General features: G+C 38.4%; 2 protein-coding genes across 2 annotated transcripts in view; one reads left to right on the forward strand and one right to left on the reverse strand.

The window, feature by feature from the left end:
* The window catches only part of cxxc5a (CXXC finger protein 5a), a 29,348-nt gene extending 23,412 nt beyond the window's left edge, over window positions 1-5,936 (reverse strand). The window contains exon 1 of the mRNA XM_056730396.1: window positions 5,796-5,936. The gene's annotated coding sequence lies outside the window, so the exon portion shown is untranslated. The remainder of the gene's footprint in view (window positions 1-5,795) is intronic.
* Window positions 5,937-6,143: 207 nt separating this feature from the next.
* Window positions 6,144-22,059, forward strand: part of ppp3ca (protein phosphatase 3, catalytic subunit, alpha isozyme) — a 42,325-nt gene continuing 26,409 nt past the window's right edge. The window contains exons 1-2 of the mRNA XM_056730392.1: window positions 6,144-6,277; window positions 20,647-20,847. Coding sequence (XP_056586370.1) covers window positions 6,223-6,277; window positions 20,647-20,847 — 256 coding nt within the window. The 5' untranslated portion in view covers window positions 6,144-6,222. The remainder of the gene's footprint in view (window positions 6,278-20,646; window positions 20,848-22,059) is intronic.

Genomic DNA, 22,059 nt, shown 5'->3' on the forward strand with positions numbered 1-22,059 from the left:
TGTCCTTCTTTCGCTTTTGAAAATCACTTCCATGTCGAAGTGCCTGACCGCTTACTGGGCCCGGCCTACGTCAATTCTCCTGTCCTCCAAAAACGCGTCTAAGGGGGGGAGGTATTAGCCAATGGTCCGGCACTGGTTCCTGCAGTGATTCTGGTTGTAACCATAGTTTGCACAAACTACCAAAAGCTCAGTTCAGCAATAAATATGATTTGAAACGCACTCGTGTCTCCACCTGGCCTATCCAAACCCATGATGTCATTCCTTCTCCAGAATCCCAAACTCTACATTCACAAACAGGCATGACCAACAATTAGTCACATTCAGAACATGTTCTGTTACACAGTTATAATCGATCCCTCAGCCTGTCGAATTGTCAGTAAACTTTACGACCTCCTGGAGGAGGGGCAGGTTCAGGACTTCTGGAATGTGAAGACCCTTGTTTGAGCAACAGTTGTGAAGCAACGTCAGAAACGAGCACATCTAGCCAATCATCGAATGACTCTCATCTTACTCAAACCTGTTGCTCTTATGAAAGAATTGTGGTGGTGGTTAAAGGTGGTGACAGCTGATGAACTCATGATGGGATGACCAACGAAAATAGTTATTTTTGCCTCCTCTGTCAGTCACAGATAAAACATGGTCATAAGCAGACAGACACAAAACGAAGCTTGGGCCAAATACTTAAATCTTCACAACTTTAGATCCAAAGCATGAGACTGGCCCTGAGGCTTCGTGGCTTTCCAATCTTGACCTCAGATGATTCTCAAGAACTGTGGATGAGAAACTGACGTTGGATGAATTTGATAAAGATCATGCAGGTGTTTGGAGATTTACACCAGTACATATTTTTTATACTTAACAACATTTGCATTTCCTGATGAAAGACTGAGTGCCAACAATGCAATGAAAGAATACTGTTAGACTTTGGTTATGTGTAAATGAAACGCCACAGAGGTGCTTCACCACTCTTATGACACACAGCTTGTTACTCAACGCAAAACCATGTTTGCAGAGTTAAGGCGGCTAAATGATTAAGCAGAAGAGCGAAGAAACCAGTCAAAATTAAGCAAATACATGATAGAAAGGAGACAGAATTGCGTTGTGATATTATCCCTATCATATTGCTGAACTTTATATCAATATAAGTTGGTTAAAGATTAGTAACATTTTACATTAAAGATCCATTTGTTAACTCCATTAGTTAGCATGAGTTAACAATCAGCAATACTTACTACAACATATATTAGCCTTAGCTAATTTCAACATTTACTAAAATATACAGTATTTAAAAACCGAAAGTTGTGTCTGTAAATACGAAGAAATCACATGATATAACAATGAACAACTAAAAAAATTCTTAAAAATTAAAACAAAACCTAGATTCCCTAAATGACTAATAAAGGAGAAATGTGTGAAAAACGCACGATTAAAATAGATTGTTTGGATATTAAAATCACTAAATGAATAGATTATAATTCTGATAGCTGATACCCTTTGATGCACCATTTATCAGTTGTAATCTGATATACTTCGTTGAGTGCCTCTGTGATCAAGCCTGAGTATGTACAAAAGTTTACTGTTTTTTTCATATGTGGATGCAGCTTGAAACCTCTTTTTGGTGGTCGATGTATAATGTAGAGTTTGTATAATTTGAGTCACGTTGTTGACTGCATCTTGAAGTGACCAAGTGAGAAACACATTGTTTCTGGTGCACAGGATGTAACTGAGCTGGCTGAAAGTTGAAATGCGGAAGAGTTTGTGCATATAGTCAATTGTGAGAACTTTGTGGCTATACACAGACAATTACGCATTTCTATTGGTCAAAAGCCTTTTGATACGTTTAATCTTTTAAAAACACAGTGACATTAATACGATGACTCAATTTACAGCTGTGTGTTGAATGTGAAGTGTTTATCACCATTGTGTCAAAATCTTCAGACTTACCGTTAAGAGCACGCTTATATAAGTAACTTCAGCTTTCTCGTTTTAGAAAACCCACTTTAGTTCATTGTAAATAGACAAAATTGTGTCTGAGCACAGGTTAGATACCGATATGTGTCCTGTGAGTAACTGCAAAATGGAAATACCAAGTTCCCTGTCTGGCTGAAAGAAAGAAAGAGAGCGAGCTCTGGTAGAGAGCAGCAATGCGTGACACAGGAGAGGCCGTGGTGGGTGTGCTCGCCCCGAGGCTACGGCCACACTCAGATCTTTGTTGCTTTCTCTCTGCATGAGACTAGGCACAGACTTTTCTGAGAAAGAGAGACGGGTATTAATTTAACACTGCTTACTGGTTCCAGTTCCAGCATACACGACCAGCACTGCAGGACTACTCAAGAAAACTGTCTGAAAAATGGCAGAGACAAAGAGCAGAAGATGGGAGATGTCCGGTTGTGCAGACATTCAGGAATGTTTGCGAGCTGTGTGAGTTTTCCACACAAACACCGCAGTGCCGCTCTCTCTTCTTTGCCCCAGGGCACAAACACACCTCCTGGAGCTCACTCTACTCCATCTATTCAGCTCCAACACTGCCTCATTACAAGAAACTTCTCATCAGTCTGGATGTTCTGTTTCACCAATGCATCATGCAATGTCTGAAATGCTTGAACGGTCAAATTTTACAGTTATGTGCCAAATAAATCTCTTAATAAACATTGAGTACAAAAGTATCTGTAAATAACGCACAAATGACAAAACACTTAAAACTCTTTGCTAGAATACGAACTAAATACTAGAATACTAAACAATATTAAAATATTTCAATACTTTTTTATGTTAAATGACAAATAACAGGTCCTAAAAGTCTGTTACCATGGACTGTGATGTCTTACAATTTAAAACAGCTTCACCAGAAAAATTAAACCTTTAATCAGAAATTGGAAATTCAATGCAAATGTCAACCTTATATTGAAAAAGTCAAGTTTTACCAAAGATTTGTACTGTAATGATAGGTCAGATATCAATATTTGGTGGTTTACCCATGTCTCTTAAAGTTTTTAAAGCATATTTTTCTATAGTTAGGTACGTGAATGGACCTCATCTATGTCTAAAAGGTACATAGCTTAGGGGTACTGAAGGTACTGCCCAGTGACAAGCTATGGGTACAAATTGTGTACATGTTTGACAGCTACACTGTCACTACCGTGTCTACACTAAATCCATTATAAACTCATAACTGTAAGCCTAAAATAGAATATAACACAATTTATTGTTAGATAACAGATGAAAAAGTATTCACACATTTCCCCCCTTATATTTTAAATATTATTTGAGTCCCGTCAGTTATCATTTTGCCCCAAGCTCTGTTTTATTTCTATGATCCTCCCATCATCTGTTCTTTTTATCTAAATTGCACCGCGTTTAGTATATCTCACGTGTCACTCCAGCTCCATTGCTCTAGACTGCTTTTGCCTCCTATTCCCCCATCCAAGGTGTTGGATTATGGGGCATACCTGGACTCTTCCTCTGCATTCAAAAACATATGGATGTCTGTGAAAAGCTGCCCCTGACAGGATGACAGCAAAGGGGTTGTGCTATCTCTATGCTTCTGACCCAGTACCAGAAGAGAAAGAGAGAGAGACCGCATAGCACCATCTAAACCCTGCTGCACAGAGATCCATCTAAATGTTGGCAGGCAGCAGAGACTTAGAGGAGGGGGGCTCATAGGTCTTAACCCTCAAGGCCAAATGACTAGGACTGTCATCATAGGAACAGGTGTGGCCTAATACTCATGTTTACACTGGAGATGCTGATGGGACAGATCCGCTAGGGTACCATGTAAATATGTTGGGCTCGGTCAGTTCTGTCAGGGATTTCAAAATGCAAAACAACAGGCTTACAGCGCATGTTTGAGTATTACTCGACAAATGATTATGATGCAAAGAACAAATGCTTAATGATGTATGAAAGGCAGAATCTAGTGTTTCAAAGTTATTTAGAGCAAGAACGTGAGGGACATCCTACAATGATAGATCACCATCTAGTGGTCATTTGGCTAAATTATGGACATAACAGTTCAGTTAAAGGAGCAGCGTGTCATTTTTTGTTTTCTAGTATTCCAGTGTAATATGGAGAGACAAACGTATGTAAGATAAATGTCAGCGAACAATGTAAACACTGGCGGACATCTTATCAGTGAAATGTTTGCTTGAGAACCCTGCGAAGTCCAACACAGCTACACTAGCTCAACCAATGGCATGATGTTTGGACAAGACTATAATATTTCTGTGACCAGCGCCAAATTATGAGAATGGTTTGGAAGACTGTTTTAAAACAAAACTATCTGCTTTTCCTTTAGCTTATGCATAAATGTGCATTCATATACATCACTCAATGGATGGTATAAAATATCTTTTAAACAACAGAGGCACAATTTTCCAAATTTATATTATGTTTTACTAAAGAAATATGTTATACCAATGACATTTACATTTGCATTTAGACATTTAGCAGACGCTTTTATCCAAAGCAACTTACAAAGTTTAGGAGCAATAAGCGATATGTCATACAGGAGCCATAATACATTAAGTGCCAATACAAAGTTACTGGTTTCAACAAAAGCTAGACCAGTACCTGTTGAGATAAAGGGTTAGTGTTTTTTTTCTTTGACATGAATATTACTGCTTTATTACGTGTCTTAAAGGAACAGTTAATCCTAAAATGAGAATTCTGTCATCCCTTACTCACCCTCATGTTGTTCCAAACCTGTATACATTTCTTGTTCTGCTGAACACAAGGAAGACATTTGGAAGTATGTCAGTTACCAAACAGATCCCAGCCCCCATTTACTGCCATAGTAATGAAAATATGGGATATAAATGAAATACTATGGGAGTCAAGGGGAGGGGTCCGCTTGGTTACTGACATACATTCTTCAATATATATCCCTTTGTGTCACACAGAACAAAGAAACGTATAGTGGTTTGGAACAATCTGAGGGTGAGTTAATGATGAGAGAATTTTCTTTATTCGGTGAACTGTCCCTTTAAGCATTACGTTCTTTACCGAGTTTGTGCGTAAGTATACACTGACCTCTATCGGATTCGCGAAGTATTGCAAAGCCGACGAACCGCAAAACTGCTCAAAAAATAAAAATTGGAAAAGAAACCTAAACTGTAGAAATTACTAAAAGGTAAAACAAATGACGCTTTTTTGAAGGAATAGTTCACACAGTATAAAGATGTGTTACTTACCCTCATTGCCATGCAGGTTCATGACTTTAATCCACTTACCAAACCAAGGTATTTAGAAAAATGTCCCGTTGCTCTGCGGGACACCATTGCAAGTAGAGTACAAATTTTGTGGCCACTAACTAGTTAAGGCCCCTAAAGTTAAGCTTCTTTATAACGTTTCTCTGTTGTAAACAATCGCGCGAGCTCATTGTTGTTGCGCATGCGTCAGTTCACGTGAACTTGACCTCTCGTGATGGCGCGTTTGTCGATAGACATGTTCAAAGTTTAAAATATAAATCTCCTCGTTTTGTTAAAAAAAAGCATTGATTGGCATACGTGAGTCTTGTGAATTACTTGTATGGGCCTCTTCGCAATTTATGTACTTTCATGAAAGTAAATTGCAAGTTTTGACATTTTTATTTAAGCATCGTTATTGTGGTATGTATATGGTATTTTGTAGGAAATTGTGGTTGCCATGGTAATACGCGTATAAAATCTATTTAAACACCGATCTCTTCTTAAAATATGTATAGGTCTACTTCGCATGCCATTAGTCCATTAATAAATAACACGTTTTAAATAACAATAGCTGAATCATGCCGAATGCAGCAAAAAAAAAAGACAAACCTGAGTTGCATATCAATTATCGATCAAACATGGCGTTCTCGGGAAAGCCCTTCACCTCCACCTGATGGCAGCATCACGCAGCCCCTTCGCACGGGTGCGTGGGAGTTCCCCGCTTCGCCATGTCGGGGTGGTGCAACGCGCTGAAAGGATCTCCCTAGATCTCTCTCTCTCCTCTTTCTCTCTACCGCCCTCGTCCCATCAGCTCCATCCTCCCCCTCACGACAGTCGGAGTCTCAGCAGCAGCAGCATCCTCCACCCTCTCTAGGCATCAGCATCTTCCCCAGCGCCGGCGGTGAGACACGGAGGAGACGCATCCGAGTGATGCCACTGCACCAACCGCATCTCGCCACCGCGAAAACACGCCGAGAATAAAGCGCATCTTCTGCGAGGAGGGAGAAACACGTTCGCCTGGAGACATCCACTGCCCATGAAGATGTCTAACGCTGACATGGTCTTGAACTCCACCGATCGGATAGTGAAATGTAGGTGTAGATGTTTTTTTTTCTTCCTGCTTCATATTTTAACACGTATTGCATATTAAATACAAACATCTCGTCCGCACATGAAGCTAATTAGTGGAAAGTCGTATCTTTCATATTTAATGTGATGTTAAACATGGCTGTTTTCAGCATTTTTATGATCATCAATTTCTGATGCTGTCGCGTTTGATCGTGTAATTTGTTCTCTGGGATATAGTGATGTTAATTGAGTCCGCGAGCAGGCAGGGGGAGATGCGTTAAGTAAGGCAGATCCAGAGGAGGCGGTGATGCAGCAGGATTTGGTGGCATCACGCATCCTTCCTGCATCGGGCTTTTCAATAGGCAATACGGCTTTCTGTTCGTATGTAACTGCAACGATCTGTTTGCTTCAAAGGGGGAAGCCTTCAGTATGTAGGTAAATCATTTGAGCTTCGAACTGTCACGCCCCCGTTGCGTCCAATTGATTTGCTTACATTTATTGGTCACGTAGCCTACATTAATATTCACATGTACTCAGCAACAGCGGAGCTGCAATGAGATCTTATAGATTCTTATTAGAAAGATGATACATCTAAACAACAATGTACTTAGATTTGCGAGAAAGAGATCATATATATTTCCAACGAAAAACTCCCAATGTTTAATATGATATATTATTTAATGTAAACATTTTACAGAGCATTGGATAAGGCTACATGTACATACTTTTAGTAGTCTGTTGGCTTTCATCACTTTTCTTGCATCCATGTGGACTGATACTTTCGTCTGTTGGCCGAAACTCTGTGTCTTCCAGAAATAACATCAAGTTATGGAGGCAACATGTATATCATGACTTAAATTAACATGTTTTAGATTTGTATTGCGTTGCACATTAGTGGTTCAGCCAAACCAAAATCATCTCTGTTGTCATGTGACCTCAACATCGATGTTATTTTTCAGTCTTCACATAAATTGACACTCCAGTTTTGTTGAGTGCTTTGAATGGCAAAAACACTAAGATGGATTAAAACAATCTCTCCGTTTGTATGCTAATGGACCTACATTTAAATATGTATTTGTTTTTAAAATGTTTTATTCGGTGGTTTCAACCAATAGTTTTTGCTTATATCTTGTATTTAGGCACTGTGTGGATATCCTCATGTCTACACATGACCTCTCGGACTGTGTTTATTAGTTAGTAGCTTTTGAATCTGCTTTATAAGGGATACTTCACCCAGAAATGGAAATTCTGTCATCATTTACTCACATTAGAGTTGTTCCAAATCTGGAAATATTTCTTTGTTCTGTTGAACACAGAGAAAGATATTTGGAAGAATGCTTAAAACCAAACAGATCTTGCCCCCCCTCATTGACTCCCATAGCATGAAAATGACTTAAAAAAATTGTTCCGTGGAACACAAAAGAAGATATTTTGAAGAATGTAGGACAGCAAACAGTTCTGGGGCACTTTGACTACCATTTTACTTTTTCCTACTATGGTAGTCAATGGGGGGGGGGATCTGTCTGGTTATAAGCAATCTTTCTCATATCTTTCTCTGTGTTTATCAGAATAAAGAAATGTATACCAACTCGAACTCAAGGTGAGTAAATTATGACAGAATTTTCATTTTTGGGTGAAGTATCCCTTTAAATGCAGTTGGATATTATGGCAGGGACCATCATAACTCAGACTAAAAGTCGTCTGACCTCCCTAAAAGTTAAGCTTGCATTAGTCACTGCCACACTTAATGAGTCACAGACCCCCCACCCACCCACGCACGCACCCGCTACCCCATATTTACCCAGCAGAACTCCGAACTTCGATCCAGCTCATTTAACACGTTGTAAATCAGTGTAATGTTATTCTGTGAACCAACCCGACTCCCAGCTCACCCCTGTGCTTAGCAGCCCGTCTCCCCTCCCCCCTTATGTATAATTGAAGGCTTTTATCATCATTAACAAAATGCTTCGATAAATAACCACGTCTGAAAATCTCAGTGATGAGGTTAGCTGAGCATTTGTATTTAGCAGCGTGAAGCTCTCAATACGAGCAACCAACAAAGAATTCGTCTCTGCATAGCATCCCCACTGCAGCAAAGCAGAATTTCCTAAAACAGTGCATGTGCTGTACTGTACAGAGTCTCATTTACTAAGTGCAAGAAGAGTTAGTCTTTTCATTTCTGCACTGACATAATGGATTTTATGGCGCTTTCCATTTAGTGTTTTGATATGCTGCTCTATGGCCTGGTCTCGTGGGAGCTGTACTGTGCATCATTCTTTGTATGCCAAATCATTATATTGTACCCTCAGTGCAAACATTCCCCAGACTCATTTCCAGCTCGCTAATGAATCTGTCTTAATATTCCTGTTGTTGCATGAAGGCGTTGTAACAGATGATAAATACAAGTTCCAGTGCAAATGTGCACTCTGAAAAACATTTACAGATTTGCAATGTCATTTTAATAGTCCTATAGGCGAGCACTAGTTCTCTGTTTGAATGTCCACCCTGAGAGTGAATGAGTCACACGCCGTCTTTTTTATTCAAATGAAGTAAATTTGAACAACAAATTAATCGAAATAAATGTCTTGGAATAAGATGCATTTATGGGACCAATTTTGGGAAGGATCTTTGGACAGAAATGCAATATAATATACATAACTATGTCTTCAGAGGTGTGTAGAGTCCTTACATAACGAAGCGTTATGTTTTTATTACCTTAGCATGAGATATTTCAGACCACACCATGGGTCCCCTTACATAGAATTCACCATGTTGTTTCTACAGTATAACGGACAAACTGCTCTACAGAGCGCGTTTCATAAATACACTATCTCCTTCGGGAAAGAACCGAAAACGTGATGACATTTGTGTGAGCCGTTGGTCACATCTAGATGCCGCTCAATTTCATACACTGGACCTTTAAAATAAGAATAAAGTAGCCAAAGTGTCTACACTTGCATTATATCTATGCATTTAGTATATTCACTTATCCAAAGCAACTTAAAGTGCATTGAAGATTTTATCAGTTAGTGTATCCCCAGGGAATCGAACCTTTGACTTTTCTGTTGCTAGTATCATGCATTGATCTAAAGATACTTGGTTTCTGTTTACAAAGACAACTGTTGTTATGTCCAGCCCTCTGAATATTGGTGGGCGTCTCGCTGTCTGATGCCACTAGTCCATCCTCTGTTCTGGATTGCCTACATGCCAGGCTTAGAGCGGCCTACTTTAGCGAGTCCAATTCTAGGACATTAACTGTGTTAGTCCTGATGGGGTTTGGGATGCCACAAGAGGCTCAAGAGGTACTGTCAGGATAAAAACGGGACATTCAGAAAGGTGAGTCACCTAGCAGAGTAGTTCTGTGTTTCATGTAGAACAAGATTAATGTAATGTTACTTCATTGTCGTGCATATTGACATATTTCCAAAATACAAAAGGATTGTTGACAGGTCGTAACTAGGGCTAATCACGTTTAATCGCTTCCAGAATAAAAGTTTGTGTTTACTTCATATATGTCTGTGTACTGCGGATTTTAATTTTGCATTTATAAAAACAAACACATAGATGTATATATTCATATAACATAAATCATTTGTACATATAAATGAATACATGTATGTAGTATGGGTTTATAAATGCAAAATTAATATGCACAGTACACAGACGTATATTATATAAACACAGACTTTTATTCTCGATGCGATTAATCATTTGACATCCCTAGCCGTGACAAGCATTGCTAATTTAGATTTATTTTTGTGGCCAAGGTTTGTGACAGCTTACTCTGAAAATCATTGCATAGCAACGTGTCCAGTGTTGTTAAACATCCAAATGCAATAAGATAACTGGTGTAAGACACCCAAGTAATGATGCTCAGGTAGTGTGGGTAGATACAGGGCATTGCTTTATGGTTGCTAAGGAGTTTTAAATGTTCTTAGCGTGTTACTAGCTTGTTTAAAGTGGTTGCCAACTGGCCTTATTCCTAAGAGCCTACCCCCAAGTCTCAATGGTATTATTATCCCTGAGATATATCTTGAAGGGATAGTTTACCCAAAATGAAATTTCAGTAACCTTTTATACATGTAAATGACTCTTTTTTTTGTACAACTCAAAAGAAGACATTTTAAGAAATATTTCCGTCCATACATGTACAATGGAAGTCAATAGAGACCTGTTGCCAACATTCTTTAAAATATCACAGTCACTTAAGCACAGTCAAACAGAATTGGAATGATATGAGGGTGATTAATGAAAGAATTATCAATTTTCTTCAACATTGAGCAATAGAAATAACTTATCCTGTCTTTAAAAAAAACAAATTATGATATTCCAGACCAGACTGATAAATGTAATGAGTGTAAGTGATGCAGAAAAAACTCTCAGCAGACACTGAAAGCTGTCTGGTTTTAAACAAATGGTCCATCATTTTAACGGCAGGTTTCATCGTTGCTTGATACAAGTATTTTCTTCCTGTGCTGCTGAAATTTCCCATACTCATATACATTTTTAATGCGTTAATATGCTTATGTTTTCCTTTTGAATGAATCCTGTAGTCCTGTTGTTTGAGAAAGTGCTAAAAGTTCACCCAAAAAGGAAAATTCTGTCATCATTTATTCACCCTAGAGTTGTTCCAAATCGCTAAACATTTTGTGGTTCAGTTCTTAGCCACCATTGCCTACCATAGTAGGAATTACAATGGTAGTCAAAGGTGAATGGTTTGCTTTCCTACATTTTTCAAAATATCTTCTTTTGTGTTCAATAGAACAAACGATCCATGCATATCTGGAACAACGTGAATGAGTAAATGAACACAGAATTTAAATTTTGGGGTAAAATGTCCCTTTAAGACTAAATGTGACCATAATCTATTAAGTAGAACACAAAGTCGAAACAGAGCGAACATGCATCCATTCAGAGCTGGTGGTCCAGAGCAAGTACACAGAGGTAAATGTGAATGCGTAGTAATTACTGACAGCATTAAGAGAGATAGAGCCGCATGCCTGAGATCTACACATATTGGCTTTGCATAGTAGTGTGGGTGAATTATTTAAGCATTGGTTTGCAGCGCTGTTTCGGTTCACATGGCTGTCTTACATAACAACACTTCCCTCAGGACTAGCGATGAGATGGAGAAGAGGAGAGGGGAGCAGAAAATAATGAAGGAATGTGTGAGCATAGTCTTGGAGGAGAGAGAATGAAAAGGTAACAGGTGGGTGAGGAGAGGAGGATAGAGTGCAAAGGACGGATAAAGACGTTTCCATGGAGAAAGATGGTCAGAGGCCCAACTTGCCGATAATTGCTCAGGGAAGACATGTTAGCAAGAGAGAGAGACATGCATGAGAAAGCTTGTTTATTGCACGAGTACATGACATAGCCGTTTTCGTTTTTTAAGAGATAGTTTTTAATGTTTTTGATTATGGAAATGTGTGCATCCTTGCCATCTCTCCCCACCACACCTTTCTCTCTGGATCCACACCTCCATACCCGCCTTAGCCAAGCCCCTGCCCCCCATTTTCATACCAGTCGACTCGACACAGACTCCATCTCCTTCATCTCTCCCTTCTCCGGCATATTGGCTTTTCATGCATGGGTTGTGCTCAGGCGTGCAAGCTGCCACACTAGCACAGCTCGTGAACACATAAGGGCTCAGCGCAATCCAAGTCTGTTCATGTTTCGTGGACGCCTTTTCGACACAGGCAGTGTTTTAAGTCGAGTCAGATAAGGCCCAATTCCGCAAACAACCGCAGCAATCGGACACGTCAACATCGGAACCCGAGAGCGTTAAGATGAATCGCGAGTCAGAATGTTTAAAGCGAGTCGTAGCCGCGTGGCTTCCCGTCGCGCAGTTGATCCTGCTTGCGTAAATGTGGTAGACACTGTGAAGGCTGTTACATAATCCAGATTCTTCAGTTATTAATAACGTGCTGTCAACCACTTTCCTATGTTCTTTAAACAAGCCTCACAGTTTCATGCCACCACTGAAATACCTTAATGTGAATATAAATAAAAGATCTGGTGTGTCATTTTATCAGCTTGTCATATGGTGACAGCAATGTTTTTATTCTGCAGTACGGTGGATGTCAGGCCCAAAACATGGACAATTAGTAATGGTGGAAAGTAAATAATCTGATCATATTGTATCACTAAATAGAGTCAAAGTAAATATTGTAACAGATTCATGAATGGAATGACTAATGGGAGCTCACAGCTCACTGCTAGATAATGTGGGTATGAATCATTTGCCAAGATTTTTCAATGCTGAATGATGCCATCAAAATCTTTACATCATCAACACATATGCTCTGCTTCAAAACCTAGTGTGCTGCCTATGGAGGGAGCATTTAAAGGCATTGCAGGTGACATACTGACTAGAAGACTAGTTCCAAAATGTATCTTAATTATGCTGCCTCGTAAGATACTTGTGTTAGACAAGATCTAAGACAGCCCTGCATTTCTTCTTCAAGCATAAATCATATCTACAATGCATTACAGTGAGCTAACTGAAAAATGATATACTAAAAAAACACTTCATTTAATACTATCTATAATACTATTTATAAAAAATAGTTGTGTAATATAAACTTTTTTAAACCCCATATTTTTTATTTTATATCCATTTTTATGCTTATGAGAATAGTAAGCAGTTTGCATAGCAATGGTAAACTCAAAATCAGTTTCCTGAGGCCATTGACCTGCTTGTGTCATTATCAAGATTTGATGCGTTTTGTTACCTGTGACTTACTTCTGTTGCAATTACTGCATGCAAAACTTTATATATAGCAAAGTTATATAATTTAGTATATAGTGTAGTATAATATATTATTTTTGTAGTTTTAAAACTTGAAAATAATAAAAAAATCTACTCTATTCTAATATCAGCTACTTTTCGCATACACTTCATTGCAATTACATTTTGCAAATACAAAATTGAAAGCTAATCTTACACAAAGTTTGCGTCTATTTAAATTAAAATGTCATGCTTCACTTTGTAGTTTTTTCTAAAAAAAAAATATTTTTTCTCAGACAATGCATAATTTGTCTGCGATCCTATGCTTTCTTTTTAACCCTGTTATGTTGTGACAATCACCCATTTCCCCTTTGTTTCATCAGTTTGACATCATTTAAGGGCATGGTATCATTGTGCTTTCTTTTGGTACAAAAATTAATCTCCAAATGTTCATATTTCATTATTTTTATACCTGTATTGGCCTCTTCAAACATTAGAGACAATGTTTTAAAGAAAAACAATATTGTTTTGACACAAAGCACAAAAAATACTAGTTGTAAAGTAATGTGTTGTGGTGCCATGATATTTGCTTCAACTTATCTTCAACCCCATTACATTCAACCCTGAAATATTGTGAGAATTGGCACATAACATGTTTTAAAAATAAATATCATGAAATATGAATAATTTATTTTTACAAAATATACTAACAGCAAATTATAGTGATTCTAACAAAATGGTGTTAAATTGTTTTAGCATGACCTTTTAATGTAAAACCTGTGGCTTTTCTTTCAACATATACAAAAGCGTTTAAATGTTATTGCATAGGTCATGCAAATAGTCAGTGAGTATGATAGACACAATGAGAATTCCCTGTATATCTTGACAGTAGAATTAGCAGGTGTGTGTGTGCTCATGGCTTGAAGCTCTTCTGTTAACATGATGAGGGCACTGACAGAGCTAAGCCGACAGGTGTGTTTGTTAGCGTTGGGCGACACCTTTAAATAAAACAAGCGTTGCAATTGGGCTTTTTCTCCCACACACAGGTAGCATTTATTCCCAGCTCCCTGTTGAAAAAAACAGCATATGCTGGGTTAGAAATGTTTTGATGCTGGTTTGACCAGCTTAAACCAGCTATGGGCCAGCACATGATCAGCTAAGGACCAGCTTTAACCGGCACATGACAAGCTTTAACCAGCACAAACCAGTGGACCAGCATCAAAACACACCAAACCAGCATATAAAAACCCTTTTTTATTTTTAACAGGGCTGTTGGTCATATCAATGCCTAATATGCATGGATGCTTTGTTTTAGTCCTGCAGGTTACAGCTATGACGGTGTATTGTCTATCACAAGCATTCCAAGCCTTTCCAATGTAGTGAATGAGGAGTGAGAGAGAAACAGTTTGGTGTGATAAAGCTGTGAATTGCACCCTGTAAGACAGTCATAAAGACAAACAACCGTGAGGCCAGACTACAACAGACTCCTCCACAGAGGATTTTACAATAAGGTAGTTTGATATACAAACAAGATATCCCCCAATGGAAGTCGATTTGGAATGACACTGTAAGCCAATAAAGAACTGCACTGTGTTTCTTCTGAATGTACAAAGAGAATGTAGCTCTCTTACAAAATGTAGTTAGCTCACAACATAGAAAGCATTTTTAAAGGGGTAGTTCAGCTGAAAATGAAAATCCTGTTATTAGTTATACACCCTCATCATGTCATTCAAAACCTGTATGACTTGCTTTCTTTCTTGTGCAGAACACAAAAGAAGATATTTTGAAGTTGGTAACCAAACAACATTCTCCCCCATTGACGTACATTGTATAGTCAGAAATCAACTGATAGACACGTCTCAACACATATTTGTCTGTGTTTTGTAGAAGATGTTAAGTTACACAGGTTTTTAATAACATGAGGGCATGACATAATTCTTAAGGTCCAGTGTGTACTTTTTTTGGAGGATCTATTGACAGAAATTCAATGTTGTTTCTACAGTAGCTCTAAATGGACAGACTGCTCTGTAAATACATTATCTCTGTATAAAAAATATATATTTTTTATCATATTTAGTTTTTAAGGCAAGGAGGACAATTTTTTTGGATTTATAGGAGGATTATGGCTTTAAATACGACAACATCTTTGTCCTGTGACAGCCGCTGTAGTGCTTCAAAGGGGAGGGGGAGCCATTGGTTGCAAATTGTAGCAAACCTCACCACTAGATGCCGCTAAAATCTCCACATTGCTCCTTTAAAGTTCCTTTTTGTGTTTTCTGATGCAAACCTGTTTTATAATTCAGGCAGTGAAATTACGCTTATTTTAAAGATTGTTTTGGGCAAACTAAAACAGGATTTTTGTTATCTGCATGGAAAAGACTGTTCCATCATGCAGTGTGATTCCATCTTAAAAAACAATCCAAGATGGCAGATGAGTCGAGACATAAGCTCTTCCGAAAGTCACATACTGTGACAGTACGTATATACTTTGAATATATACTTATCTAGTATGATTCTGAGACATGCATACATTTCGAACATACTTTATCTGCCATGTTTTTGTCCTGCGACCTGTGTGCTCTTTGACCGATGACGTACTATGTTAACAACAACATGGATGTAGGTGTTGGTAAAAGCATAAGTTAATCATGAGAAATACATTATCAGTACTTACATTTGAAAAACTGACATCTACATAATTTTTGTCACGATTTAAGAGGGTAGAACCAAAGCGCAGTCAGCAGTGGTGTAAACAAAGACTTTAAGTAACTCAAAAACACAAAGCAAGGACCCACAAGGGGGTAAAACAACAAAAACAGGGGAATATAATAATACAGACTTAACAGGAACACTAAACTAAATAGACTAAGACAACACTTGACATTCACTAGACTAGACTGTGGAGCAAGCTAGACACAATGTCTTTCTATACAGCATGAATAATACAAAAAGAACAAGCACAGGACAGCAAACACAAGGACAATAAATAGGGAATCTAACGATGGATAATAACAATGGGCAGGTGTGGGGAATCAGACACTGGAAGGAAACTAACGAGGAAACGATGGGGGCGTGTCAGGAGACGAGACAGGAGAACACATGGCACGCCAAATCAAACATTGCCATGTGTCTCACACAAAATACGTTGGGCTGTCATGACCCTGCCACAAGACTAGAAAAGTATGACAAGGTGAGACAGCATCATGAAAAATTTTATTTAATTAACTTATTTGACGCTTGCTCAGCTCCTGTGGCATCATGGGATCCAAACATAATTCTTAGCTTCGTTAAGGCTACTTTGGTAGGCTAATTGAGACCAGTTTTTTTGCACCTATGCATTGTTGTTCTTTTGTTGCACAAATTGCTTCTATTGTTTTCCCCTACTTTGTAGGATGCTTCAGATAAAATCATCTGCTAAATGACTGAATTTAAATATAAATCTCGGTGAAAGCATAAGACCATCCGGGTATTTCTCTCCTTTTTAGCATAATGAGGTTTCGGACATACTGTGATTTTCATGACTCATACTGATTTTCGCCTACTATATAGTATGTCAGTAGGTAATTTCGGACGCAGGGAAACTATATATCCCTTTTTTACATTGTTAAGTGTAGTGTTTACAGTGTAGCAACACACAGGAACATATGTGGGCTTACAGTTTGACTTTTATATGTATTTTTTTGTTTTGGAACAGCTTATTCTTTAATCACATTTTGTATCTTAAGAAGAAAGTAAGCTGAGATGTGCTTATTTTGGACGATGTGTAAAGCATTGTGAATTTCTGCATAATTGTGTGCTATCTCAGGCTATATCTGATTCTGCTGTGTGTGGGCTCCTTCTTGATTCATTTTTGTGCAAACTCTGTATATGAGTATGCTTTCTGTGTATATAAGAACCTTGCTTTTATTTTTATGTGTAAATGATATACCCCTGAGGTAATCACAATGAAAGCAGGTCTCCTTTCTGCTTGCCTTGCCTTTTATTTCTGCACCAGTTTATTGTTTATTAAATCTAGAGAATATTTTAATGATTGTGGTTTGAGAAACAGAAAGCTGCTGCGGGTTGGAGATGTATTCCTACATCACGGTCTATACTGCGTCTGAACCGGCCACACTTCAGTAGTCACTGGCTGTTGCTCGGCAACATGCACCATAGTCCAACATCTTGTGAAGTGAAGAGCCAAGCTGCTGTTTTCTACCTCACCCTTGAACCTCTCTCGCTCTCTGTCTCTCTTTCTATTTGTTTGCTTTCCATTGTTCCCCACCGAGACTGTTGTTCATCACCCGTTTCACATTTTCCCCTGTTCCTCTCTTGTCTATTATTCCTATTAAGTCTCTTCTCGCTCTGATAGACCACACACAGAGATCTGGACCATCTCATTATTGTTCAAATACACACCAACTGTCTGTCTGTCTGGTTTTTTGCCTTCTTTCAGAACGCTGTGCGGTGCATATCAGCACTCTTGTGCATTGGGAGAAGTGGAATATGGGGACAAATAGGGACGTTATGTTCTTGCGAGAGAGGCATTATGTTCAATTGATGCCTCTGTGTCTTTCTCTCACTCGCTTCATCTGACTGTGCCGTGACGTCTTTCTGTGGACTCTCACACTGAGTCAGAAAGATGCCAAACTGTCTGCTGAAATGCCTTCGCTGTTTCCTTATCACAAAAATGTGCTTCTTTCAAAAGCGCCCCTGCAGTGCAGCCGGTAGGGCATGGTGATAGCAATACCAGTTTCATGGGTTGGATTCCTACGAACTGCATTGACTGATAAAATGTACTGTAGGCCTTTAGAAAATGAACTGTTTACCTATAGTATGTAGTAGTGTAGGCAAGGTCACGGAACCAAATCAGCGAGGGTGGCCATTAATATGTGTGTATAATATGTTATTGCTATTTAAAAATCGTATTTTTGGCTCTATCTTAGGGGCAGCCTTCTCTCTCGTGAAGCCAACACGGAAGTGACTTTAATCTCAATTTATCGACTTGCCACTAGAGGCTGGCAACGAAAGAGAGCAGAATCTCATTGGGCTCCATGATAAAATGGGCAATAAAAAACACGTTTAACAGCCTGGTACAAAAAATTATTTTGGTCTAGACATCTAATTTTAACCTTCATGACAACTGTGAGGAGGGTGATTTTTTTATAACTCAAACGTTTAACTTACTGTATATTAAACCTTAAAATTCAGCAAATTAGGCGCGTGAGTGACAAGCCGTTTCAGTAAACCAGGTGCCTCAGCACTAACTACGTCCTGCCTTTTTGCCCATTTTCGAATATCCGGGAGTGACGCACGATGCCAAGATGGCGAAGAGTGCCCCTGCATACTTTAGACTTCATTTTTAGTCTTCACAAAGCTACGGGTGACGTCACGGACACTACGTCCATATTTTATACAGTCTACGGTTCTAACGCATTTAGAACTGGGTTGAACTGGGTCTATAGTGTGTAATGTAATTGTAATGTTCGGAGACGTCTTCTTTCAGATGTCATTTAGACATCAAAAAGATGTCTGTAAGATGTTTATGATTTAGAATGGATGTAAAAATGCTCTTTCAAAATATGTTTAGCAGATGTTTTTACACAGCAGATGTTTTCCTGATCTTAAAGATAGCAGACGTCTTACAGATGTACATGTGCTAGCTTGGTAGATTGCGACATATTTGAACGTATTGCTCCGTTCTGTATGTTTACATGTCAATTTTCAAACAAAAGCTTTAAAAATATGAATGGAGTCTAGAGTCATTTGAATTACTTTCATAATGGATGTATAAAGTATATGTGCTGTATATATTAGAGATGACATGATTGTAAATTATGAGCGAATTTACAATTTCTAGTTAACCAACCTTTTATCTGTGTACTGTATCTCTATAGTCTTACTGCATTAAAGATGGGGTGTCCGATTTCCGAATAACGCTTGTTTAGACAAAGTCGGGCCGAGTACCAAAACAACCTTGTAGCCAATAAGCAGTAAAGTGCACAGGATGGACATTAGTCGAGCACTGATTAAAGCGAAATATGGGGGTAGGGGTTTGTCTGTTTTGGTAATTTGAACATCAACAACCGCTAGGAGAAATCGGACATCCCGCCATTAATGTAGATCTGTGTGTCTGTTATTGAAAATGAAAGAAGAAATATCAGACACAGATCTGAGCTATCACAGAGATGAGCTATCATCTCTTCAATGTTCGGTTAACACGTGTGAAAATTCAGATTTACTTTTACTATCCTGGTACAGGATATCGCAATACAGACCATAAAATATCAAAGTACAAAACATACACACAGGAACGCGGAGCCGAAACGTGTGTTGAGAGACTGAGCATGTGCAGATGTAGAGAAGAAACACAAGCACACACACTCTTCTGAATGGTCTTTCTTACCACTGTTAAAATCCCATGCCAGGCGCAGGAACATGAGATTTCTCTTTTTCCCCCTCAAGTCAAACATGAATTATTTAGTTTTGTGTTGATCACGTTGAGTCTCTGCCCTGAGGTTCCCTCCCCAGTTCCACTACTCTTTCTCTCTCTGTGCATGAACAGTTGTTTCTAATCACAATTCAGCAATACAAAATATATGGTTTGCTGGAATACTCTTAGCTTTCCTTCATCCCCGAATGTCATCATACATCCGAGCGACGTAGGATTTCTTCTCGATGTCACTGTAACAGTCCTCCATATTTCTGTATGGCCGCACTGTTAATCTTTGCTAGCACACACTTGTAAATAATTCACTATGCCAATGGTTTGTTGAAGCCAAGTCCCACATTATCTTTGTACACATTAGTGAGTCACGGAATGAACTGCCTTTGCCCCAATTTTGGTGGAGATATTGTTTTCGCTGTCTAATTTCTCAATTGAATTTTCACCCGGCATAGAAAAGACACGCCGCTTGCTGCACCTAATCAATTATTCATATTGAGCTCTCTGGAAACTTTAATAACAGCAGTTATTATGACTTGTCAATCAACTAACTTATAGCGGTCTGGCTTTGTTTTTGTGATAATAGGACGGTTTTGCATCGCTGTTACACTGCACAAATGCTGACATCAAAGAGGGATTTGCAAATATAGAAAAACTATTTAGGCTCATAGAAAGCCATGCTTAAAAAAAATGTAGCTGGTTTGCTGGTCTTACCTGGTTTATTCTGTGTTTAGCTGGTTTTGCGTAGTCGACAGGGTAACAAGTGTCCGATACACTTCTAAAATTACCAAAACAACGATCTGTTTGCTTATAGTTAGCAGGAGGAATATAAAGTCGGGCATCCATTTTGATTTAAAGAAAAATAAAAATAAAAAGTCTGTCATTGTTTATTCACCCTCATGTCATTCAAAACTTATATATGACTTACTGTGAAACACATAAGAAGATATCTTTTGAGAATGTCTTTTTTGTCCATACAATGGTAGTCACTGTTATTTGTTTATGAATATTCTTCAAAATATCTTCTTTGTGTTCTGCAAAGAAAGTCAGACAGGTTTGGAACGACATCAAGGTGAGTAAATGATGACATGGTGTAGTGTAGAAAATATGAATTGTAAAATTATGTCTTCAGAGTGATGTATAAATAAGGAAAATTTCAAGATAAGCACAATAAAATGGGTGACAATAACAAACCGTCTGTCCTTTCTTTCTGTTCTGATCTTAAATTTTTCTTCCCCCAGCCGTCCCCTTCCCCCTGAGTCACCGTCTCACTATGAAGGAGGTGATTGACTGCGAGGGGAAGCCTAGGGTGGATCTACTGAAAGCCCACCTTACCAAGGAAGGCCGAGTGGAGGAGAACGTGGCCCTCCGAATCATCAATGAAGGGGCATCCATCTTACGCCAGGAGAAGACCATGCTGGACATAGAGGCACCCGTCACAGGTACTTCCTGGTTCTTTCTAGAGTTAAAAAGACCAGCATATAATTTGAAACAAATGCTAGTGTGCTGGATTCCCATCAGGCCTCTCAAAGGTGCACTTTGTAACTTTTGCTGAACAAGATGACATTGGTCTCTGGGTTTATACTGAGAAAAGACACAGTATTGGCCAAACGTCATGTCTGAGTAGGGGTTTATATAGTGGATTTATATAATATTTGCTTTTTAGTCTCCATCAAAATATGAGGTGTAGGGTACAAAGTGGACAAAAGGCTAAACTTTTGTGGTAGCTGTCTATTGGACAAAATTATTTGTAAAAAAACAAACTACAGTAATCATTCGAATACATAAAACTTGCACAGAAAAACTAGAATCCCAGTGGAAGTACTGCATAAATTGAGTACATGTATAAAAAAACTCATATAATTTACTCAACCTCTTGTCATTATAAGCGTTATGTTTTAAAATATGACTTTCTTTCTTCTGCAGAACACAAAAGAAGATATTTAGAAAAATGTTGGTAACCAAGCAACAACAGTTCCCATTGACTTCGATTGTATGGACACTTAACCATTTCAAGTCAATGTGTACTGTTGGGTTACCAACATTCTTTAAACTATCTTCTTTTGTCTTCTTCAAATTAAAAATACTATCATTTTGCTATAGTTCAGACAATTTTTGAAGGAACTATCCCTTACATTTTTTTAAAGCTAAGTTTCAGTTTATATCCCAAGTATATTTTGTATTTTGACCTCTACTATATGTAAGGAACAGTAAGACATGATTGTGTTTTTAAGACCCGTTTTACTTGGGGAAATACACCTGGTGTTTAATAGTAAAGTGCGTATCATATTAATGAAGAGCATCTGCACATTAGCATCTGTGTAATACAGTTTTTATTTGACAGCTTCTGCCTGTGTTAACTGTATGTTCGAGATGAGCTCCTTTGATACATCAAGCATGACGGATGAGATTGAGATTGAATGTGTATCCTCACCTCAGATATAAAAATAAACTCCAAAACACCCGACTGGAAGTTCAAAAACGAACAATACTGTCAAAAACAAAAGGCAACAACAAACGCTCAAAGTCTTTCTGAATGAAGTTTGCCTGTGAAGGTAGCTATTACTTTGAAGCTGCATGTGTGAATGCTGGTGTGTTTGTCTGGTATTTTAAGAAAACAGTTCATCCAAAAGTCAGGTCTTTAAGACACTGTA

Source organism: Triplophysa dalaica, chromosome 19 (genome assembly GCF_015846415.1).
Source record: "Triplophysa dalaica isolate WHDGS20190420 chromosome 19, ASM1584641v1, whole genome shotgun sequence".
Lineage (NCBI taxonomy): Eukaryota > Metazoa > Chordata > Actinopteri > Cypriniformes > Nemacheilidae > Triplophysa > Triplophysa dalaica.